Genomic DNA, 18750 nt, shown 5'->3' with positions numbered 1-18750 from the left:
ACAGGTTTCTATAAGAAAAACATGCCAGACTATATTGTAAAAACAAGTTTTAATCCTTCTTTATTGTTTTTCACATCAGATGATACAGTGAACATGGGCATCCTGCATTTGAATGTTCTTCCATCTTCAATGTTTTCTTCGATCCTCCTGGTCCGGGATTTATATTTATTTTCCCCCCACCTACCCTTGTCTTTTCCATGGAACATCCGAAAAAAAATCATAAAAATATTTAATTTCTAAAAATGGAAGTTATATTTATATTTTGACCTACCGACCCTACATTTTAGCTGAAGAACTGCGTAAACCAAGTTATAAAATAACGAAGGCCTAAAGAGAGTAAAACGAATTAATTTAAAGAAAAAATATAACAAGGCGCTGATACTCGAGCCCCCCCCCTCCCTGCTCTCAATCTATTGGGTGGTATGAAGAATAGATCTGTGTAATATCAAAGATAAATCTTGAACGTTTTTTTGAAATATCGCATACACAAGCCAAGTTCCTGAGATGGATGCCATGGTAACATAATTCAGCCAATCACAGCCATGATCAAACAGGTTGAGATAATCTCATGAGGAGCACATACTGTATCTGTAATATGAAAGCTAAATGTTCAACGGTTTTTGAAATATCACGTACACAAAAGTACATGGACAGATGATTAGTCAAGGACAGACGATCGGTCATGGACGGATGATTGGTCGGTCAGTCAATCAGTCGGTCGGACGCTCATTTTAATGTCCCCCATGTCTGACCTTGTCGGAAGGGCGGGGTCAATAATGCTTCTATTAAAGAACAAATGTTCAGCAAAAGGTGATGCAATGATCTATCATGGTTAATGTAAACAGATTCAGGTCCAAAAGTAAACTCAAGGTTACACACTATTCTGCTTCTCTCAGGCTCAGCAGAATTGCTTACTATGAGAAACAAGGTAATCCCATGAATATTAAATGTTATGCGAATTAATTCTGCCCAGAAAAGGTCACTCACGTAGGTGCAAGAACCTGCTGAAACAATGCTGAAACGAGCTTGAGCAAAGGCAACTCACTTTTAAATTTAAATTAAAAAATCAGAGAAATTAGTTATTACCCTCACTTGTCTTACGACATCGATTTCAAATTCGATGTTTTAAATTTCAAATTTAAAGTTACCAAATTCGCAAACCACCATTCAGGTCCCTTAGGTGAGGTATCTCGGTAAGTGCATGTGTAGTTAGGCCCAAACCCGTTGTCTAGTGGGAATACATGTCATTTATGCGTGCTGCGACTCTTCAGGATAGCCGTTTTTCTTTTACCATCTTTATTTTGGACCAACCGCCATGATTACCACCACAACCACAACATCAACCACCAACCACAATGCCGCTTCACCACAACCGCCACGACCTTCACGTCACACCTCGCAACCGTAGCATCGCCACCGTTCTTGCCCCGCTGTGGGTACCGGTGTTGGACTCGTGCAGGGCGCGCGTCGAACAGCGTGTACAAAATCACGGATTTTGTGCTTCAAAAACGGATCAAAAACGACACATGCCCACTTTTTGCCGTCCAATCGGTGAGCGAGGGACGATTTGGCCCCGCCTCCAGGACGATCGATATATGCAAATTTGTGGATCAAAAAGCCTTCACGCCCACTTTTTCTCGGGCCAATGGGGAGCGAGGTGAAAGGTCAAAGGGAGGGGGTCAAAGGCGAAGCTACGGGGGGATAAAAGGACCGTGTTCGTCAGTCAGAGCCGTGTGGAAGTCTGGAGCCCGAAGCCTGCAGTAGCTGGAGAAGCTGAAGGGAGTCGAATGAGGAGAGCCCAAAGAAGAGTCCAGGGTGGAGAGTCCAGAGGCGGAGAGGCGGCAGCGGCGAAGGCAGACGAGGGGGGTGCTCGCGACAGTGCCGGGAGCTGCACGCCCGAGGAAGGCCGGCAGCGCGACCTGGCCGAGGTGGAGACGCACACCAGGGATAATAAAGATCCTCTAAATCCCGAGCATCAGCAACCCCCTCCTGTTTCCCCCCGCGCTGAGATAGTGCGACCAAGGGGGCCCCTTTCCCACCCCCTGCCAGACACTGTCCGCGAGGCCCGCGGAGTGAGGCGCCATCGCCGCTCCGCGTCTCATCACCAGACGGGTAGGCGCGACCCGGTCTCGGCCTCAGGCCCGCCTCATTCTTGGGGGTATTCTTTCCTTGGTTTTGGGTATGTGTTGTCGGCGCCGTCTGTGAAGTAGAATTGTATAAGTGTTGCCGTGTGCTCGGTAGTCGGTATTAGCTCTGCATTGTTTTCACTTTTATATTTGCTTTTTGTGTAAATGGAATTGTGTTTTCTTTTTTTTGTGTGCTTTTGGTGGAATTGAATATGTGTGTTTTCCGTGTGCCGCGAATAAATGTGCTTTATTATTGAACTGTTCTCCCGCTTCGCTTCGTCATTTCTTTCTTTGAATCCTCATCTTGCTTCACGTGAAGGGTTGGTAGTGGGCTGAATACGCCCGATAATTAATCGAACCGTCGAGGTCGACGATAACACCGCTCGGTTATTCTGATAGTACGGAACGGGTCGCTTAAGTGGCCCGTGTCCGAAGTCGACCTGCGGCGAGGTGCGATCGCCCGGTCTACCCTCCGCGTGGGTACTTCGGTAGGTCGAATTTGGCGAGCAACCCTATCCCACGCGGGGGCTGATTGGCTCGATCGCGGTGAGACCGAAAGGTCCACCCGTGACTGGTTCCCGGCGTTAGTCCGAGAGGGTCACGACTGGATTGTCCGTCCGGTGGGCGACGCGCCGCGATTCGAGTTACGTGGCCGTCAGCACGCCGGCGGGCGCGAAGACCGCAACACTGGTGTCAGGTCGTGCGATACAAATTCATCGCCCTCCTCGCGGCACTGGTATTGGAGAGCGGGACAACAGGCTCTCCTGTCTCCAGCGAAATTCACGGGAATCGGTCCAGGGGTGAGAGAAGCGACCCCCGATTCCCTCCAAATTACGAGCGAGCAAATTAACCCTTCACGAGAAGCAAGATATCGTCTCATGGCGAGCGGGAGCCTGGGGTATTAGAAATGGATGTAGAATGTGTAGGATCCATGGTCCAGGATGGAATCCCCGAGCAGGAAATGTTGATTGTGCAGGAACACGGACTCGCCCAACTGAACCCAGAACCTGAAATGGGTGCGGCAGCGGCCGCAGTGTATGACACCTCCCCCCCCCTCCCCCAAAACCCTTCCCCAACCCTTGCCGAAACGGCTCAGCTGAGTGCATCCAACATGGCCCAGCTATGCGCCATGCTGGCGGCAATGAACGAAAAGATGAATGCGAAAATGATCGAAAAAATGGATGCGAATACACAACAAATAAACGAAAAGATGGATACAAAAATAAACGGAATGGAAGCAAACATGAAGGAGGAAATGAAAAAGTTCCGGGGTGAGACGCAGAACATGGGCCGATGCCAGCAGGCGGGCATGAAGGCCGTGACAAAGGAAATAATAGTTGAGACAAGGGAGGTAAAGGGTGAAGAGTTGGCAGAGACACGGGAGATAGAAAAAATAGAGGAAAGACTACACGAGGAAGACGGGGTAAGTGACGCACACACACACACGGAGGTAGTGGAGGACAACGGGGGTGAGCTCGCGGAGCGTGCAGGGACCCGGTGCGAGCACCTGGATGGCCTCCTCCAGGAACGAGGGGAGGGAGTCTGCCCCCTTGAGGCGGATCACGACCAGGTGAGTTCGGTCGTGCTTTGCGAGGTTGAGGGGAGGAGTGCTGTGGACGGAAGCACGGAGAGCTTGGGGGGTATAGAGGCCCCGGAGACCCTTGTGGGGACACAAATCCCCAGTGTGGTTGTCCCTGTGTGTGTGGTGCAAGGTGTGAGTGCGTCCCCGTGTGTGGAAGCGACCCCGTGTGTGAGTGGTGTGGTGGCGATGGTGCCGGAGTGCGTGCTTCACAGCACGCCGTGTGTGGATGAGACACCGCGGTTGAGTGCCCCCGCGTGTGTGGATGAGGTACCGTGTATGAGTGTCGCCGTGTGTGTGAGTGAGGCACGGTGTTTGGATGAGGCACAGCGGTTGAGTGCCCCCGCGTGTATGAGTGAGGCGCGGTGTGTGGATGAGGAACCGCGGTTGAGTGCCCCCGCGTGTGTGGATGAGGCACGGAGTGCGAGTGAGGCACCGCGGGTGAGTGCCCCCGCACGCGTGAGTGAACGGCCGTGTGCAAGGTCGCTGTGTGCAAGGGAGACCGTGTGTGTGAGAGAGCGGTATGAGAGGGAGATGTCGGTTGGCATGCGGGAGCACGCAGCCGCGTCTCCCGGTGTGAATGTAATGGTGTGGACTGTGTGCGTCGTAACACGCAGGTGTGCGTGGGTTGAATGGAGACGGAGACGGCGACAGAGGAGAGAAAGCCGAGTAGCGGCTGTAGTTGTTTCGGGGACCGTGCCGGGTTCACCCAGCAGTGAGCACGCGGTTCGTGCTATGCAACGCACGAGACCACCACGTGCTCGCTTGCGAGAGTGAAGTCCCGGTCCGGAAACGCACGCGGTGGATTTGCCGATCCCGCGGACGGACAAAGTTTAGGCAGGTAAATGGATTTGGACCGGACGGGTTCTCCACGCGATCGTGTGTGTTAAGCTCCAACGGGCAAAGCACATGTGTTCGCGTGGGGAACCCCTCGAGACGTGGGGCTTGTGTTTTTTTTTTGCGCACGGTGACGTCATGGCTGCACGTGTGGTTGGAATCCGGCAGGAGGGGTATCCCGGCCGGATGGTACCGTCCAAGGAGGGACGAGGAACACGTGCAGCTGCATGACGTCACGGGCAGGTGTAAAGTGCGCGAGCTCTGAGTTGCCGCGCAGGTGCTGCGCATGAAAAAAAAAAAAAAAAAAAAGCAAGCCTCACTTTCGGGTGCACAGGATTCCTGGGCAAGGGGTGAAAGACCCCCTTACCTGGGCACAGGATGGAAACTAGTTAGGGGGAAGGGTTAGCTTAGTTAGACCGACTTCATGGGGCAGGGGTAAGTCCTCATGGAGTCCGTGGAATGGATTACTTAGAGGGATTGTAGCCAGATTTAGGTTGGGAGATAAAATGATTTATTTGGAGACAGAGACAGACTGGTGAGTGTGTAGAGGGGACGTAGTTTAGCTACGTAGTGTTAAAAGGAACGTGCTGTAGTTTAAGGGACGACGTGGGAGCACGAGTTAGTTAGGGGATGTAGTTAGAAGGATGGCAGAGTTCAGCGGTGAGTGTGTTGAAGAGTTGTGAGGCGAGTACGTGTACATGTTGAGTGAGTGAGGCCAGCGGGTCTGTGTGAGTGGAGCGAATGGGGAATGCATGGTGCGATGAGTGATTGGGGGGAGGAGTGACTCCCGCCCAAGGGACCCCGGGGTCAGAGTAAAGTGAGTTAGCTGGGTTAGTCAAATTGAAAAATGGAGGTCGTTTTGTTGTTGGTGGGAGTGTAGGCTCGAAACCCATTTGGAGGGGTGCAGGAGCCCTGTTGACGGGCTTGGGAGCGTGGCTGCGAAAGGTGAGTATCGCTGAGTGGGTACCCCGGGCACCAGGCTAGTCGGCCGCGGTAGGCCATGGGCCCATGGGGGGCCGGGATAGCGTAGTGGGCACGGGTGCGCCTGCTTGGTGCGGGGGCCCGGGGCGCCATTAGCCGCGTGGGCAGTGTTGTGGGCACGGGTGACCCTCGGAAAGGGGCCCGGGAGGCCGGCCTGCCACGTGTGCGTTTCAGGGGAGGTGCCATGGGGGCACTCCCGGTGTTAGGGAGCTGGTAGGCTCGGAGGCAGTGTAGTGCCCGGGGGTGCCATAGCGGGAGATTCGGCAGAGGGTCGTGCCTGCCAAAGGGAGCCACGTGTCCCAGCCAGGAGACCGTGTGAGGGCACGGAGAGAAAATTGGGGGGCGAGGCCCGAAATTGTGAGGACACCAACACAGGCGACGGGAATCTGGGTTGTTAGAACCAATACTTTAAGCGAGAGGCGCTTGTTGAAAGCCCCGGGGTAGTTTAACAGTTAAATGGTTCGGGTAGATTAGGAGATGTACCCCTCCGCACCATCCATCCCCTCGCTGTCGTTGTGGGCCGCTGGACCCACTTTGGGTTAGATCGCCGAACTCTGGGGAGGCCATTCTGAGGCTTCGTTGGGCCTCGACACGGGACGTTAGCTCTCCCTTGTTCCCCTCCGGGAAGGGAACGTAGGGGTTGGGAGTAGGCTAGGTGACAGGATAGGTTAGCTGAACAAAGACGATAAAGGGGGTTAGGGGACGATTTATAGAGGGGAAGTAAAAAATAAAAGTAAAAATAAAAAAAAAATAAGTTGGGGCTAAATTGGGGTTTGACAAATTAAGGGCGTGGGTATGTACAGTGACAGGCAAAGGCGATAGGTTGGGAGGGAGACAGGTAGGTAGGTCCGAGCCCGCCTTCCAAGTGGCCAGCACCACCGCACTCCCTCCACCAACCTCCATTGAACGGCAAAGGCTGGCCAACTTCATCGGCTGGCCGTGTTTTGCTTCAAGGCGGAGGCCGGCCAAGTTCATCAGCAGCTGTGTGCTGCAAGGCCTGTGCCGGCCAGTTCATCTGCTGGCTGTTTTTCTTCGAGGCCTGTGCCGGCCAGTTCATCTGCGGGCTGTGTTTGCCTGCAGCGGCCTTCTTCTGCGGGCTGTGTTTGCCTGCTGCCTTTGCCATGCCATGCCCACTGCCCACGTTCACCAGCCCGGTTCAATTTTGCTTTGCCCCCCCCCCTGTTCATTGCCATGTGCGCCAGGATCAAGGCAACAGTTTGCAAGCTGCAAGAACTGCCCTGTTGGCAGCTACAACACGGGCCTGCAGTGGCGGCCCGTGCACCGTGTTTGTGTTCATCCATCCATTCGTTGTGCTCATTGCGTGTGCCACTTGAGCTGGCACGGAGACTGCGTTGTGCAGCCCATGCACCGTTGTGGTTCACTGCGTTCAGTTCAAAAAGGAAGGCCTTGGACTGCGTGTGAGCAGCCAGCCACGTTCCCTGTCACCTGCATTGTTTGAGTCAGAGACTGCATGCGGGCAGCCTGGCTCCCTGCTAACTGCTTTCTTTTTGCAGAGTTCAATGATCCTGGGCCATGGTTTAGTGTAAAATTTGCAAGTTAAGGTTAAGATGTACTGTAAATATGAGTGCGCCCCCGGCATGTCTGTCTAGCGCCGGCAATTTTATTTAAGTCGTCCGTGTGAGTGAGTTTGTTTAGGTAGTTACGCAGCCCTCAGGTTATTTATTTTGGGGACACGAATACCATGAATGTCGCACTCAGGGATCCGTAGGTAAAATGTACTAGGGGAAAACTACACATGATGGTACACGAAAATTTGACGACTCGGGACGAGTCTGTAAAAAGGGGAGGGGATAGTGTTGTGGTTACCAAATTCGCAAACCACCATTCAGGTCCCTTAGGTGAGGTATCTCGGTAAGTGCATGTGTAGTTAGGCCCAAACCCGTTGTCTAGTGGGAATACATGTCATTTATGCGTGCTGCGACTCTTCAGGATAGCCGTTTTTCTTTTACTATCTTTATTTTGGACCAACCGCCATGATTACCACCACAACCACAACATCAACCACCAACCACAACGCCGCTTCACCACAACCGCCACGACCTTCACGTCACACCTCGCAACCGTAGCATCGCCACCGTTCTTGCCCCGCTGTGGGTACCGGTGTTGGACTCGTGCAGGGCGCGCGTCGAACAGCGTGTACAAAATCACGGATTTTGTGCTTCAAAAACGGATCAAAAACGACACACGCCCACTTTTTGCCGTCCAATCGGTGAGCGAGGGACGATTTGGCCCCGCCTCCAGGACGATCGATATATGCAAATTTGTGGATCAAAAAGCCTTCACGCCCACTTTTTCTCGGGCCAATGGGGAGCGAGATGAAAGGTCAAAGGGAGGGGGTCAAAGGCGAAGCTACGGGGGGATAAAAGGACCGTGTTCGTCAGTCAGAGCCGTGTGGAAGTCTGGAGCCCGAAGCCTGCAGTAGCTGGAGAAGCTGAAGAGAGTCGAACGAGGAGAGCCCAAAGAAGAGTCCAGGGTGGAGAGTCCAGAGGCGGAGAGGCGGCAGCGGCGAAGGCAGACGAGGGGGTGCTCGCGACGGTGCCGGGAGCTGCACGCCCGAGGAAGGCCGGCAGCGCGACCTGGCCGAGGTGGAGACGCACACCAGGGATAATAAAGATCCTCTATACCCCGAGCATCAGCAACCCCCTCCTGTTTCCCCCCGCGCTGAGATAGTGCGACCAAGGGGGCCCCTTTCCCACCCCCTGCCAGACACTGTCCGCGAGGCCCGCGGAGTGAGGCGCCATCGCCGCTCCGCGTCTCATCACCAGACGGGTAGGCGCGACCCGGTCTCGGCCTCAGGCCCGCCTCATTCTTGGGGGTATTCTTTCCTTGGTTTTGGGTATGTGTTGTCGGCGCCGTCTGTGAAGTAAAATTGTATAAGTGTTGCCGTGTGCTCGGTAGTCGGTATTAGCTCTGCATTGTTTTCACTTTTATATTTGCTTTTTGTGTAAATGGAATTGTGTTTTCTTTTTTTTGTGTGCTTTTGGTGGAATTGAATATGTGTGTTTTCCGTGTGCCGCGAATAAATGTGCTTTATTATTGAACTGTTCTCCCGCTTCGCTTCGTCATTTCTTTCTTTGAATCCTCATCTTGCTTCACGTGAAGGGTTGGTCGTGGGCTGAATACGCCCGATAATTAATCGAACCGTCGAGGTCGACGATAACACCGCTCGGTTATTCTGATAGTACGGAACGGGTCGCTTAAGTGGCCCGTGTCCGAAGTCGACCTGCGGCGAGGTGCGATCGCCCGGTCTACCCTCCGCGTGGGTACTTAGGTAGGTCGAATTTGGCGAGCAACCCTATCCCACGCGGGGGCTGATTGGCTCGATCGCGGTGAGACCGAAAGGTCCACCCGTGACTGGTTCCCGGCGTTAGTCCGAGAGGGTCACGACTGGATTGTCCGTCCGGTGGGCGACGTGCCGCGATTCGAGTTACGTGGCCGTCAGCACGCCGGCGGGCGCGAAGACCGCAACAATATATATATATATATATATATATATATATATATATATATATATATATATATATATATATATATATATATATATATATATAATTTATAGAGAAAAAAAACAAATAGTAATGAAATATTAAAATTACAAAAAATAAAAATAAAAATTGTTGAAATTAAAAATATATGTATAATATAAATTAAGCTATGGGCCATCGTCATTTATTTGTTCATTACTTCATATTTATTCATAGAATGTAAATACACTTGTTGACACGAGCAGAAGTTGCACAAATAAGAGAATTTTGACTTATCCGCAATAATTCATCTCATCTCAACCAATTAGCTAAGATAAATTTTTGTGGGTACAGTTGACTACAAAGCTCATTATGATATGTAAAAATCCAAGATATCAGCCACCAGTGAAGAGCGAATTGACGAAATCCTCCTGAAACCTGGCTTGTTTGCTGCATGTATTGAACAAAGAAAACATCAAAAGTGACCCCGTTTACTACTGTGAATCGACAGCAGTGTGAATGTGCAGGTAAGTGCAAGAACCTCGGTGATGGTGCTGAAAAGTGAATTGCTCTTGTGTGTAGTGACCTGGGGATGAAGGCTTTGCCTGATGATGTCGACTTGTATAGATACCTCCGAAACTGCTATTCCCAATTTAACAAGTCCAAAATTGAGAGGGCTACCAAATGATGCATTCAAAGAGCTGGAAGTGCAGCAGAGAACATTATTGTTGCCACATCAGGTGTCGTAATCCTCGTCAGAGTCCCTTCAACTGATAGGTTACATCAAGCTGCACCGAGAAGTTTACGTTAGCTGAAAAGTCTCTGCTCAGCAATGCAGCTCCTGCCCATGTCAAGCATGTGTTGCCAAACACATGTATCACATGCAAGAAGCCAAACCCTTTCATCGCATTGGGATGATAACGAACGAGAGACGAGCTTGCTCCGGCTGAAACTACTGATGCAGGTAGGTATCAGTGGGTAATAAATGTTATGGGATTTGTTATCGGCTATGATGAATAGGTCAGAAAGAATAAAGAGCATAGCTGTTTCATCTATGTCTGTATTTATTTATTTATTAAAATCTCCTTTACTGCAGGTCTATTTACTGTCACCAAAATATTAGTCATTCTGTCTGCTGAATTCATTGTTTATGTTATGGGGTTGCTGAGACAAGCAGAGATGAAAGCAGATGAAAGCATCGTAATTCAAATCAGAGGGCAGGACTGTGTGACACTTGACATGAAATACCATAAAACTGGCAACCAGGATTATACCAACTTCATCCATCATAAAAGAGATGAACTGTGAGTACTGGCCAAGCTGTGTTTGTTAGCATACTCCCTCAGATGCTTCATGTCAAATGCCAGATGACCCAATATATCCAGGAAATATCATCCTGTGTAATTGTGCCACAAAAGGTAAAATGCACAAAAGCCATCGTGGTTTAACGTCTGAGAAATTCTTTCATTTCCAGAGCCCTGCAACAACCAGTGCTCCACATGAAAAACCCCCATGAGGAACTCGTTCTGCAGAGTGACAGAAAACTGTTTCTGTGATATCTGATTATTGGCAGAAGTAGAAACATCAACTTGGAGAGATCTTTTCTATTCCTTTGAAGCAGCATCTTATTCACTCACAACAACAAATGGGTCCCTTGGTAAAAATAAGGCTACCTGCTGCAGTATCTCAAACAACATGATGGAGATTGCAGGGCAGAGGATATTCCTGCTGGATACATCCTCATTGTGGATGGAATGGCGATGATCCAAGCCATAACAGTCAGTGTGTTGCCCAAAACATTTCGCCAATGAGCAATACAGGTACTTACCAGGAGAGTTAATCAGGCAAAACACGATAAATACCAGTGGGGACATTGTGTTTGACCGCTATCCTGATAGCGACATAAAATTTGATGAGCACAATCACTGATCTTCCACATTGTCAACTGCACAGTTATGACGATTGTTTGGAGATGAACAGAATCTTCCAAAGCAATGTAAAAGTTTTCTAAGGGGAAAAAAAACGAAGAGGTACTCATTGAGTTCCTCCATGCATCATTAACCAAATCTTCTGCTGATCACCTCGCTGACATTGTGCTGTATGTGACATCGTACTCGAAATCTCCAATGTGAAATTGAGATCAGGGTGGAAGGAATCGACAAAGTTGATAAATTGTTCATAGTCATCGCTGATGCACTGGAGCACGCCTGAATTCATATTGATGAACCATCCATCGACCGTTGAGTCAGGAACATAATTAAGAGGAACTTCAAGCTTTTACAGAACGATCCTGATACTGCCTTGCTTTTCCCACAACTGCCACTCATCTCTTTCAGGTGGGACAGAAAATAAAGAAATTCCCTGGTTAAAGGACCATTGTCCATTTGACCTCCCACCAGGAACGTTCAAGTGTTCACAGAGTTGCAGCGACACAACCACTTTTCTCTCAGGACACAAAAGCAGTATTCACATCACTGACCACTTTGACTGCACCTCCACAAATATGACCTGCACTCTGAAGGAAAATCTACATTGGTGAAAATGGACGAATACTGGGTGATTGCCTCTATGAACACTTGTTTGATGTACGAAGTAACCCAAACAGCTATTGTCAAGCTTGTTGCTCGACACTTCAACCTTCCCGGATATTTGTTCAGTCACATGTTAGTCTCCCGTATTTCTCTCGACTTCAGCCCAACAGACAGTTGTAAGCACAAAGAGCAAAACTTTATCAACGGCATCGGCACGTTTGCTCCCCATGGAATCAACAAGCTCATTTCAATCATTTAAAACCTCCCGTTTCTTGCAACTTTTCAATCCTTTCGATCTGTTTTGTTTTTTCCTCCCTTATGTTTTATTTCATCTCATTTCATCAATCTAACCTCTCCTGCTGTTTTTCTCTTCTCACTCTCCTTGACTTTTCCTGTACTTTTATCTCCCCCTTTATATTTTAATTTAAATTAGTTTTTCTTTTTTTCTTTGCAATTTTAGTATTTTATTTACGATATTGTTATTGGGTTGGGCAGGATGGCCTAAAGGTACACACACTCATCCCTAAGATGTCTAGTATAGGTTTGAATCCCAACACAACCATAAACAGTCATCCCAATGTTTCACTGGCAGGATGGATCATGAATGTGTTTGCCATCCCTCGGATGGAAGTTTGCTGGCGTTAGTTAGGGGACGTTAATGATTTCAAGGTGTCCTTCATGAATAGTAGGTGAACTACCGTCGGCACCTTGAACAAATTACAAATTCCTCCAAAAACTATTGCTGGGAAGGCAATGGCAAACCACCCAGGATGACCCTTGGCAAGAAACTGCTTCAGCAGCACCGACACTCTATAATAGAGTATAGCACATCAATCAAAATCAGAATTATATGATTATTTTTATTTTATTATATTATTTTTAATTGTACCGCTTTCACAGTTGCTTTAGTTTATCTATCTGATCTTCTGTCACACATTTTTCTCTCATTCCATCCTCTTGACTTTTAACCTCTGACTCTCCCTGTCAAAATCAAACATTGCCACCTCCACACGGCACCTCATCCCTGACCCCTCTATGACCCACCCCAGCCTACATTAACTTTTGCCCCCATCCCTTCTCTCTCTTTTTCCCCAACGAATAGTTATTAAATGTCAGCTTCTCCTTGCTTCCCATGGCAGTAAGCCATGGCAGTTCGCCTACGTCAATCAACATCCTGTCAATTTCACCCACTTTTCTTCGATAGTACTTTATCAAAAAGCTTCTGCAAAAGCACTGCATAGAAATGGTGAAAGAACAAAATGGAGATTAAAAAAAATGAAATCCTGAATTATAGTCAGGGATTGATAATATTTAAAAGGAATCAAAAAGGGCTGTAAAAAGTCAAAGGGAAGATTTAAAACTGGTTTTATAATGTGGGATGCAAAATCAGCACAATGATTCATACTCAGAAATCTTTTCATTTTATATACATTTTAGATAAAAACTGGTTTATCCGGTGGTACTTTACGATTATAAAGTGAAAAAAATGATTGCCAAGCATAAAGTAAGAATGGTACTTCTATCAAATCGTTTGGTGGGTCGGCAAACCAGCATAAAAGGATGATTATAATCATTTATCAATTATAAATAATTATTATAATTATTATATATAAATAATTATTATAAATAATTATTTATCAATGACTGCAAAATACAAAATGGACAACTTACCAGTCTTCTGGCTAATCTACAAATGGAATAAGAATTTTTCATATTCAGTCTCATTTTACTTCTCAACTTTTGTCTTAATTTAACAAAGCGCCAACACACTCGTGTCACACAAAATGTAGGACAAGAAATGGAACTGTGTATTCACAATTCCCCAAAGACTCCCTTCTTTGAAGTCATCTCAACAAACAAAACTACCACCCTCCCTTCACCTCACTGTTAAAACACATTCCTGTTCTTCCTATTGGTTTTCCCATACTGCAAATGTCCCACCTGAAGCAGTTGCCCAGAGCTCCATCGCGCCTCAGGGTGCCTGTCCAAGGATTTACTGAGGAAGTCTCGGAAATCTGGTGACCTGTCATTCACCAATCCAAAGCAAACAGAGAAATGAAAAACAAAACAAAACAACAACAAACGAAGGCAAACATCAGGTTGATATGTTTACTTTCAATAAAATAATTGTCAAACACCAAGCTCAACAATGCAGAAAAGACACACACACACACACACACACACACACACACACACACACACACACACACACACACACACACACACACACACACACACACACACACACACACACACACACACACACACACACCCCATTGGTAACACACACACGGCGCTATGTTAAATGTCTGCAAATAGTCATTTATGACTTTCTTCACAAATGTCCCAATTCGATACAAGGAGACGTGCCTCTCTGACTTCCACAAATACTCTCAATGCCAGACTCAAGACATCTTCAAAAACTCAGCAGTACACTTCATCACTTCCTTAAAGGCTGCCTCTAAAGCACGCACCGAAGCAATAGTCACGACGACATTGTCGAAATGGCACCTTAGCAAGAAGTGCTTTGGTGTTTTAACTCGGGGAACAACCAAGAGTGATGCAAACAAAAATACAAATACATGCAGACAAGACTCTATACAACGAAGCCATTATTACCAGCGAGAGGGGTAGGTGAGGGTTGGAGGATCTGACTTTGCAATCCTCAGTAAGACCCGCATAGGGTTCATTTCATGATTAGGTGGCTCACGTTCTGCCATCTCGATGAGAGTGATACCAAGAGACCACACATCAGCTTTGCAGTCATACGGGGCATCCTTCATGGTCTCACACATCACCACCTCTGGTGCCATCCTGAGAGAAATGCGATTGAGGGATTGAGAGAGCAGATTGCACGACTTGTATCGCAGTACTATTATCAGCATAGCCAGCTTTCTAAAACATGTAAAATTCCAATAATACCAGTATGGAGTTCCAATGAATGTGTCACGTCGCTGTAATGTAGAGTTGTTCTTGGCTGATACTCCAAAATCGGCTAAATGAAAAACAAACAAACAGCCAAATAACCTTAAATCAGGTCCTGCAGTACAAATGTTAATATAATGGGGAAGAGTGGTCTCGGAAAAGACTTAAACTTGTGTGTAGGACTGCATCAGCAAAGAAAGCAACAACAGATCTTCCCAAACCAAAGGGTGAGAAATCACAGGTTTACTGCCTTTGGTAACAAGGTGAGGCTGACAATTCAGGCAACGAAGGGTCATGGCCAAAGTGTCAGCCTCACCTCGTTTCCCACAGTGGTAAACAACAAATGCCTGAGAAAGCCCACTACAATGTAACATTGCTTGATCTGCATCCCCATGGAGGCCATCTGTATTATCTAATGTAGGTAAAGAAGTCTTCTTTTTTTCCATTTGTGTTGTATCTCATGTTTGTACATCAATCTCTATCGAGTTCCTAGAAGCTTCGATCAGTGGCCAATGTTCAGTGAAGTATAGAAGTGAATGGACAGCTTTTAATTTTTATACAGTGATAATTCCAACTTAAATACATAATTATATCAACAAAAAAATAAACATGAATTTGAACGATTTCCGAGAGGGATAAATTAAAATTAGCGAGAATTGACCACACATTGTTCTTGGGCTAAAGGTGGAGCTCGGACAAACTGTGTACCCCTCCAGGACAAAGACAGGAGTAAACATCAGGGGCATTTCCAAACAACTTACATGGAAATTAGTAGATGATGGACGTGACAATGTAATGAGGTTTTAAGCTGCAATCCCAGGATCACAAGTCTTGGGTTCAGATAGTATGCCAAAAATACCAATCCTGTTTATTAAAAATTGTCTTTGACACCTTCAGTTAACGGAAGGTGGGAAAATGTGGAAACTGGATCCATGGGATATAGCACGACAAACGAAATGAATCTTGAACACACACCCACTCCCTCTGAAAGCGGCTTCAGAGGAGGGGGTTAGGGAATGAGTGGGGGAGGGAGGGAATATATTTTGTGCCCGTGGCTAGTAATACCCCGTCCCTCCGCGAGGCTGCGCAAACAATGTGAAAGGTACCACGTGCACAGGTGAAAAATCGCAAGTAGTTAACCCACCCGAGCAGAGGACATATTTTGTGCACATGACCTGAGCCAGGGTATTCGCAATAGGTGTGCAAAATTTGGTGGAGATCGGCCAAATAATTTTTGATTCTACAAGTGAATAGGCAAACGTCTGTTTGTCTATTCACTTGAACATAGAGGGGTTTGTCAAAGAATGGATGTCAAAAGATAGTGTAATCCGTTATTTTCTGACCTACTTCCAAATGGTTTGATCACCCACTCATTTCAGCATAATTTGTGGTGCCATGAGAAAGTCTTGCTGAATTTCACACTGTATTTTAATACGATTGGAAACACATGCTGGATAAGAGGGGGGGGAGGGTTATTGGGGGAGGTGGAGTAAATATATTTTGTGCTGTGACAAGTAATCCCCATCTCCAGCAGGGGTCAGTAAACCACTTGCACTGTGCCATGTGTACAAGGGAAAAGCGCAAGTCAGTTCCCCATCCTCACAGGTGTGGGGGGATTTTTTTGTGTCCATGACTTGACCATGTGTACCCTCAGCACATGCGTAAAAATTGCTGGAGATTGGGCCAGCCGTGTTTTTTTTCTATGATTTTCAGACGTACATACAAACAGAGAATTGTGTTATTTAATATTGCAAGATTACGACGTCCAGGTATGCTCACCTGCAAAGGAAGTACGTAGACGTGGCAGTATGTACATTGACATAAACACACCATGTTTGTTTTTTTTGCGAAAAATCTTTTGTAATCTCGTCTGTATTTTGACAATTTTTTTACCATTAAAAATTTCTCCAAAGTTGCATGCAGTTTTCGCCGGCGATCGTACTCGCGAGCAATATTTTCATGGAATTGTCAACAAAATGGGGCGACATTCAAATCAAATTTCATTTTGATTGGGTACTCCAGAGGTTGTAAGACAGAATTTTATTCAGTAGTGCCAGTAATCGATATTGAGATTCATAGCGACGCATGTCCGAAGCATTGGCTGTAGATTGTGTCGACAGTATCACTTGTGCATCAAATTGCAGTGTATTTATTTATTTTTACTACTTTTTGTAATTATGCTGTCAGAATCAAGTGTATGGAGAACTGCCCACACAAAAATCAGACAGCTGAGTGAATATTTTCTTGGTAATTCGACCTAGTCATGACTTTTATCTGTAATTTAATACACTCTGAATTCGGTCCATTTTCCACGATCACAGAAAAATCACTGCCTCAACACTGGCTCTGATCGTATTGCAATTCAATTCTGATTTTTAACATTTCATATATTCATGTCTGAATATTTGAATGACCTGGTTTCCTCATCTTCACTTTTTCAGTCACTTTTTTCAGCAAGACTTTCTCATGGCACCACAAATTATGCTGAAATGAGTGGGTGATCAAACCATTTGGAAGTAGGTCAGAAAATAATGGATTACACTATCTTTTGACATCCATTCTTTGACAAACCTCTCTATGTTCAAATCCAAAATGAAACCTCTTTCTCGAAAAGAGCTGTCTTAATGTGCTAGCTGTCCTGCAAATTGCAAAAGCCTACATGATGAAAAGCACATTATTATTAATGGAAGGTTTGGAGCTCGATCACAATTACTGTTGCAATTTCATAATGTTCATGTCAAATGACATACAAACAGCCGTGGTATGGCAGAAAACCTAAACAGAGAATACAATGTGACCTTTGCAATGAAAGGGTTTTAAAAAAAAAACCCAACTAATCTTGCAATTACCAGAGCTGTGGCTTACTGCGACAACACAGTGCAAGATATTTACCATCAAATTTGAATATAAAGACCAATTTGCTTCCACAACAGACTTGTAGCTTGACATTGTGAAAGTCATTATATAATTCACTCTCACCGAGACATTTATTTCATGCTATAAACCCCAACACTTCTGTACTCCCCCAGTTTCATTCGCACCCAATTTGACGCTTCCATCTAGCATGAGGAGAATGTTTCCAGCCTTCAGGTCCCGGTGGATTATGCGGTGACTGTGCAGGTAATCAAGAGCCATGAGAATCTGACGGCACATCACTTGGATCTCCAGCTCCTGCAGTCCGCGCTCCAACTCTAATGGCAGGAAGGTTTTTCAGTCAAAGCAATCTCATAACATAATTGCCACCATTCAAGGGTAGCATATGTCTCCAAAATACAACATGTCAATTGAGATAACCAAAAGCTTTACGATGCAATCACAGCTTTTCAAATAAAAGTCGTCATGGAAGAAAATCGTTTCAGATGGACCACAACTTAAGGTGTATATTGCATTATACAAATGGGTACATGGTTTTAAGCATGAAAAAAAAAACTTAATCAGAGAACTGAAAAAACAGATGGTTTTATGATTTCAAATGCAGTACAGCTCACATTCTGTGCCTACTCATGTCATATTAAATTTTAAAACTTTATTAAAATTATATGGGGTCCAGTGGGAGGAAGGGGTGAGCGGGAATGGGTAGGCCAGGTCAGATATGGGAATATGCACTGGAACAGCGCATCGCTGTGTCCAATTTCCGCAGGTACTCCAGAGGATCCAGTCTGGCCATCCCCCAGGCAGATGCCAGGCCGATCTCCATCTCCTTGAGATGGTGATCACCTGCTGCAACAACAAGGCACATGGTCGGCCTGTTGGCCTCCTCTACCCAAGGATCCGTTGCTAAGAGAATCTGGTGAGCAGGATCAGCATCAGGAAAACAAGCCGCATGTCGAGTCAACTACAGATGATGCTCACGGACTATACAGGGAAAAAATCTCATCTGAGTCTCTCTCAGCAAATGCTCTTTGGATACAAAGTCTGGTCAGTGATAGCCAAGGATTCTCCAAAGATAACTGGAGTTAAGAGTCCGTCTCAGATCTTTGTTCAGAGTCCAAATATAACATCTGAAGAACAACACTGGAAGCACCAATAATTTGAAGACTTGGACTTTCGTCCCGCTGCATAGGTACTGACAGTGCCACACCCCATGGTCCAATGAATTCATGACTCCCCAGGCCCAACCGAAACATCTCTCGCCCTCTGGCTCACAACATGCGGATACATGAATATCACTGCCAAAGTAAGTGAATCTCTCTGATCTCACCATCCTCGCCACAAACAGGAACAGACAAAATATCAGCATCCAAGACATCAATGAAAGCTTGTATGTTAGTTTTGACACAGGAAAC

At 46.6% G+C, this 18750-nt stretch overlaps 1 protein-coding gene across 2 annotated transcripts in view; it reads right to left on the bottom strand.

The window, feature by feature from the left end:
- LOC147015200 (STE20-like serine/threonine-protein kinase) overlaps positions 1-18750 on the bottom strand; it is a 129846-nt gene that overhangs the window by 16473 nt on the left and 94623 nt on the right. For both annotated transcript variants that reach the window (XM_085849749.1, XM_085849748.1), the window contains 4 exons: positions 17506-17655; positions 14462-14534; positions 14159-14353; positions 13481-13562 (listed from right to left, as the gene is read on the bottom strand). In XM_085849749.1, coding sequence (XP_085705875.1) covers positions 13481-13562; positions 14159-14353; positions 14462-14534; positions 17506-17655 — 500 coding nt within the window. The remainder of the gene's footprint in view (positions 1-13480; positions 13563-14158; positions 14354-14461; positions 14535-17505; positions 17656-18750) is intronic.

The sequence above is a fragment of the Eptatretus burgeri genome, chromosome 12, assembly GCF_056783735.1.
Source record: "Eptatretus burgeri isolate ZD-2024b chromosome 12, Ebu_testis_v1, whole genome shotgun sequence".
Lineage (NCBI taxonomy): Eukaryota > Metazoa > Chordata > Myxini > Myxiniformes > Myxinidae > Eptatretus > Eptatretus burgeri.
The sequence above is the reverse complement of the archived record's forward strand: the minus strand, read 5'-3'. Positions and strand labels throughout refer to the sequence as shown.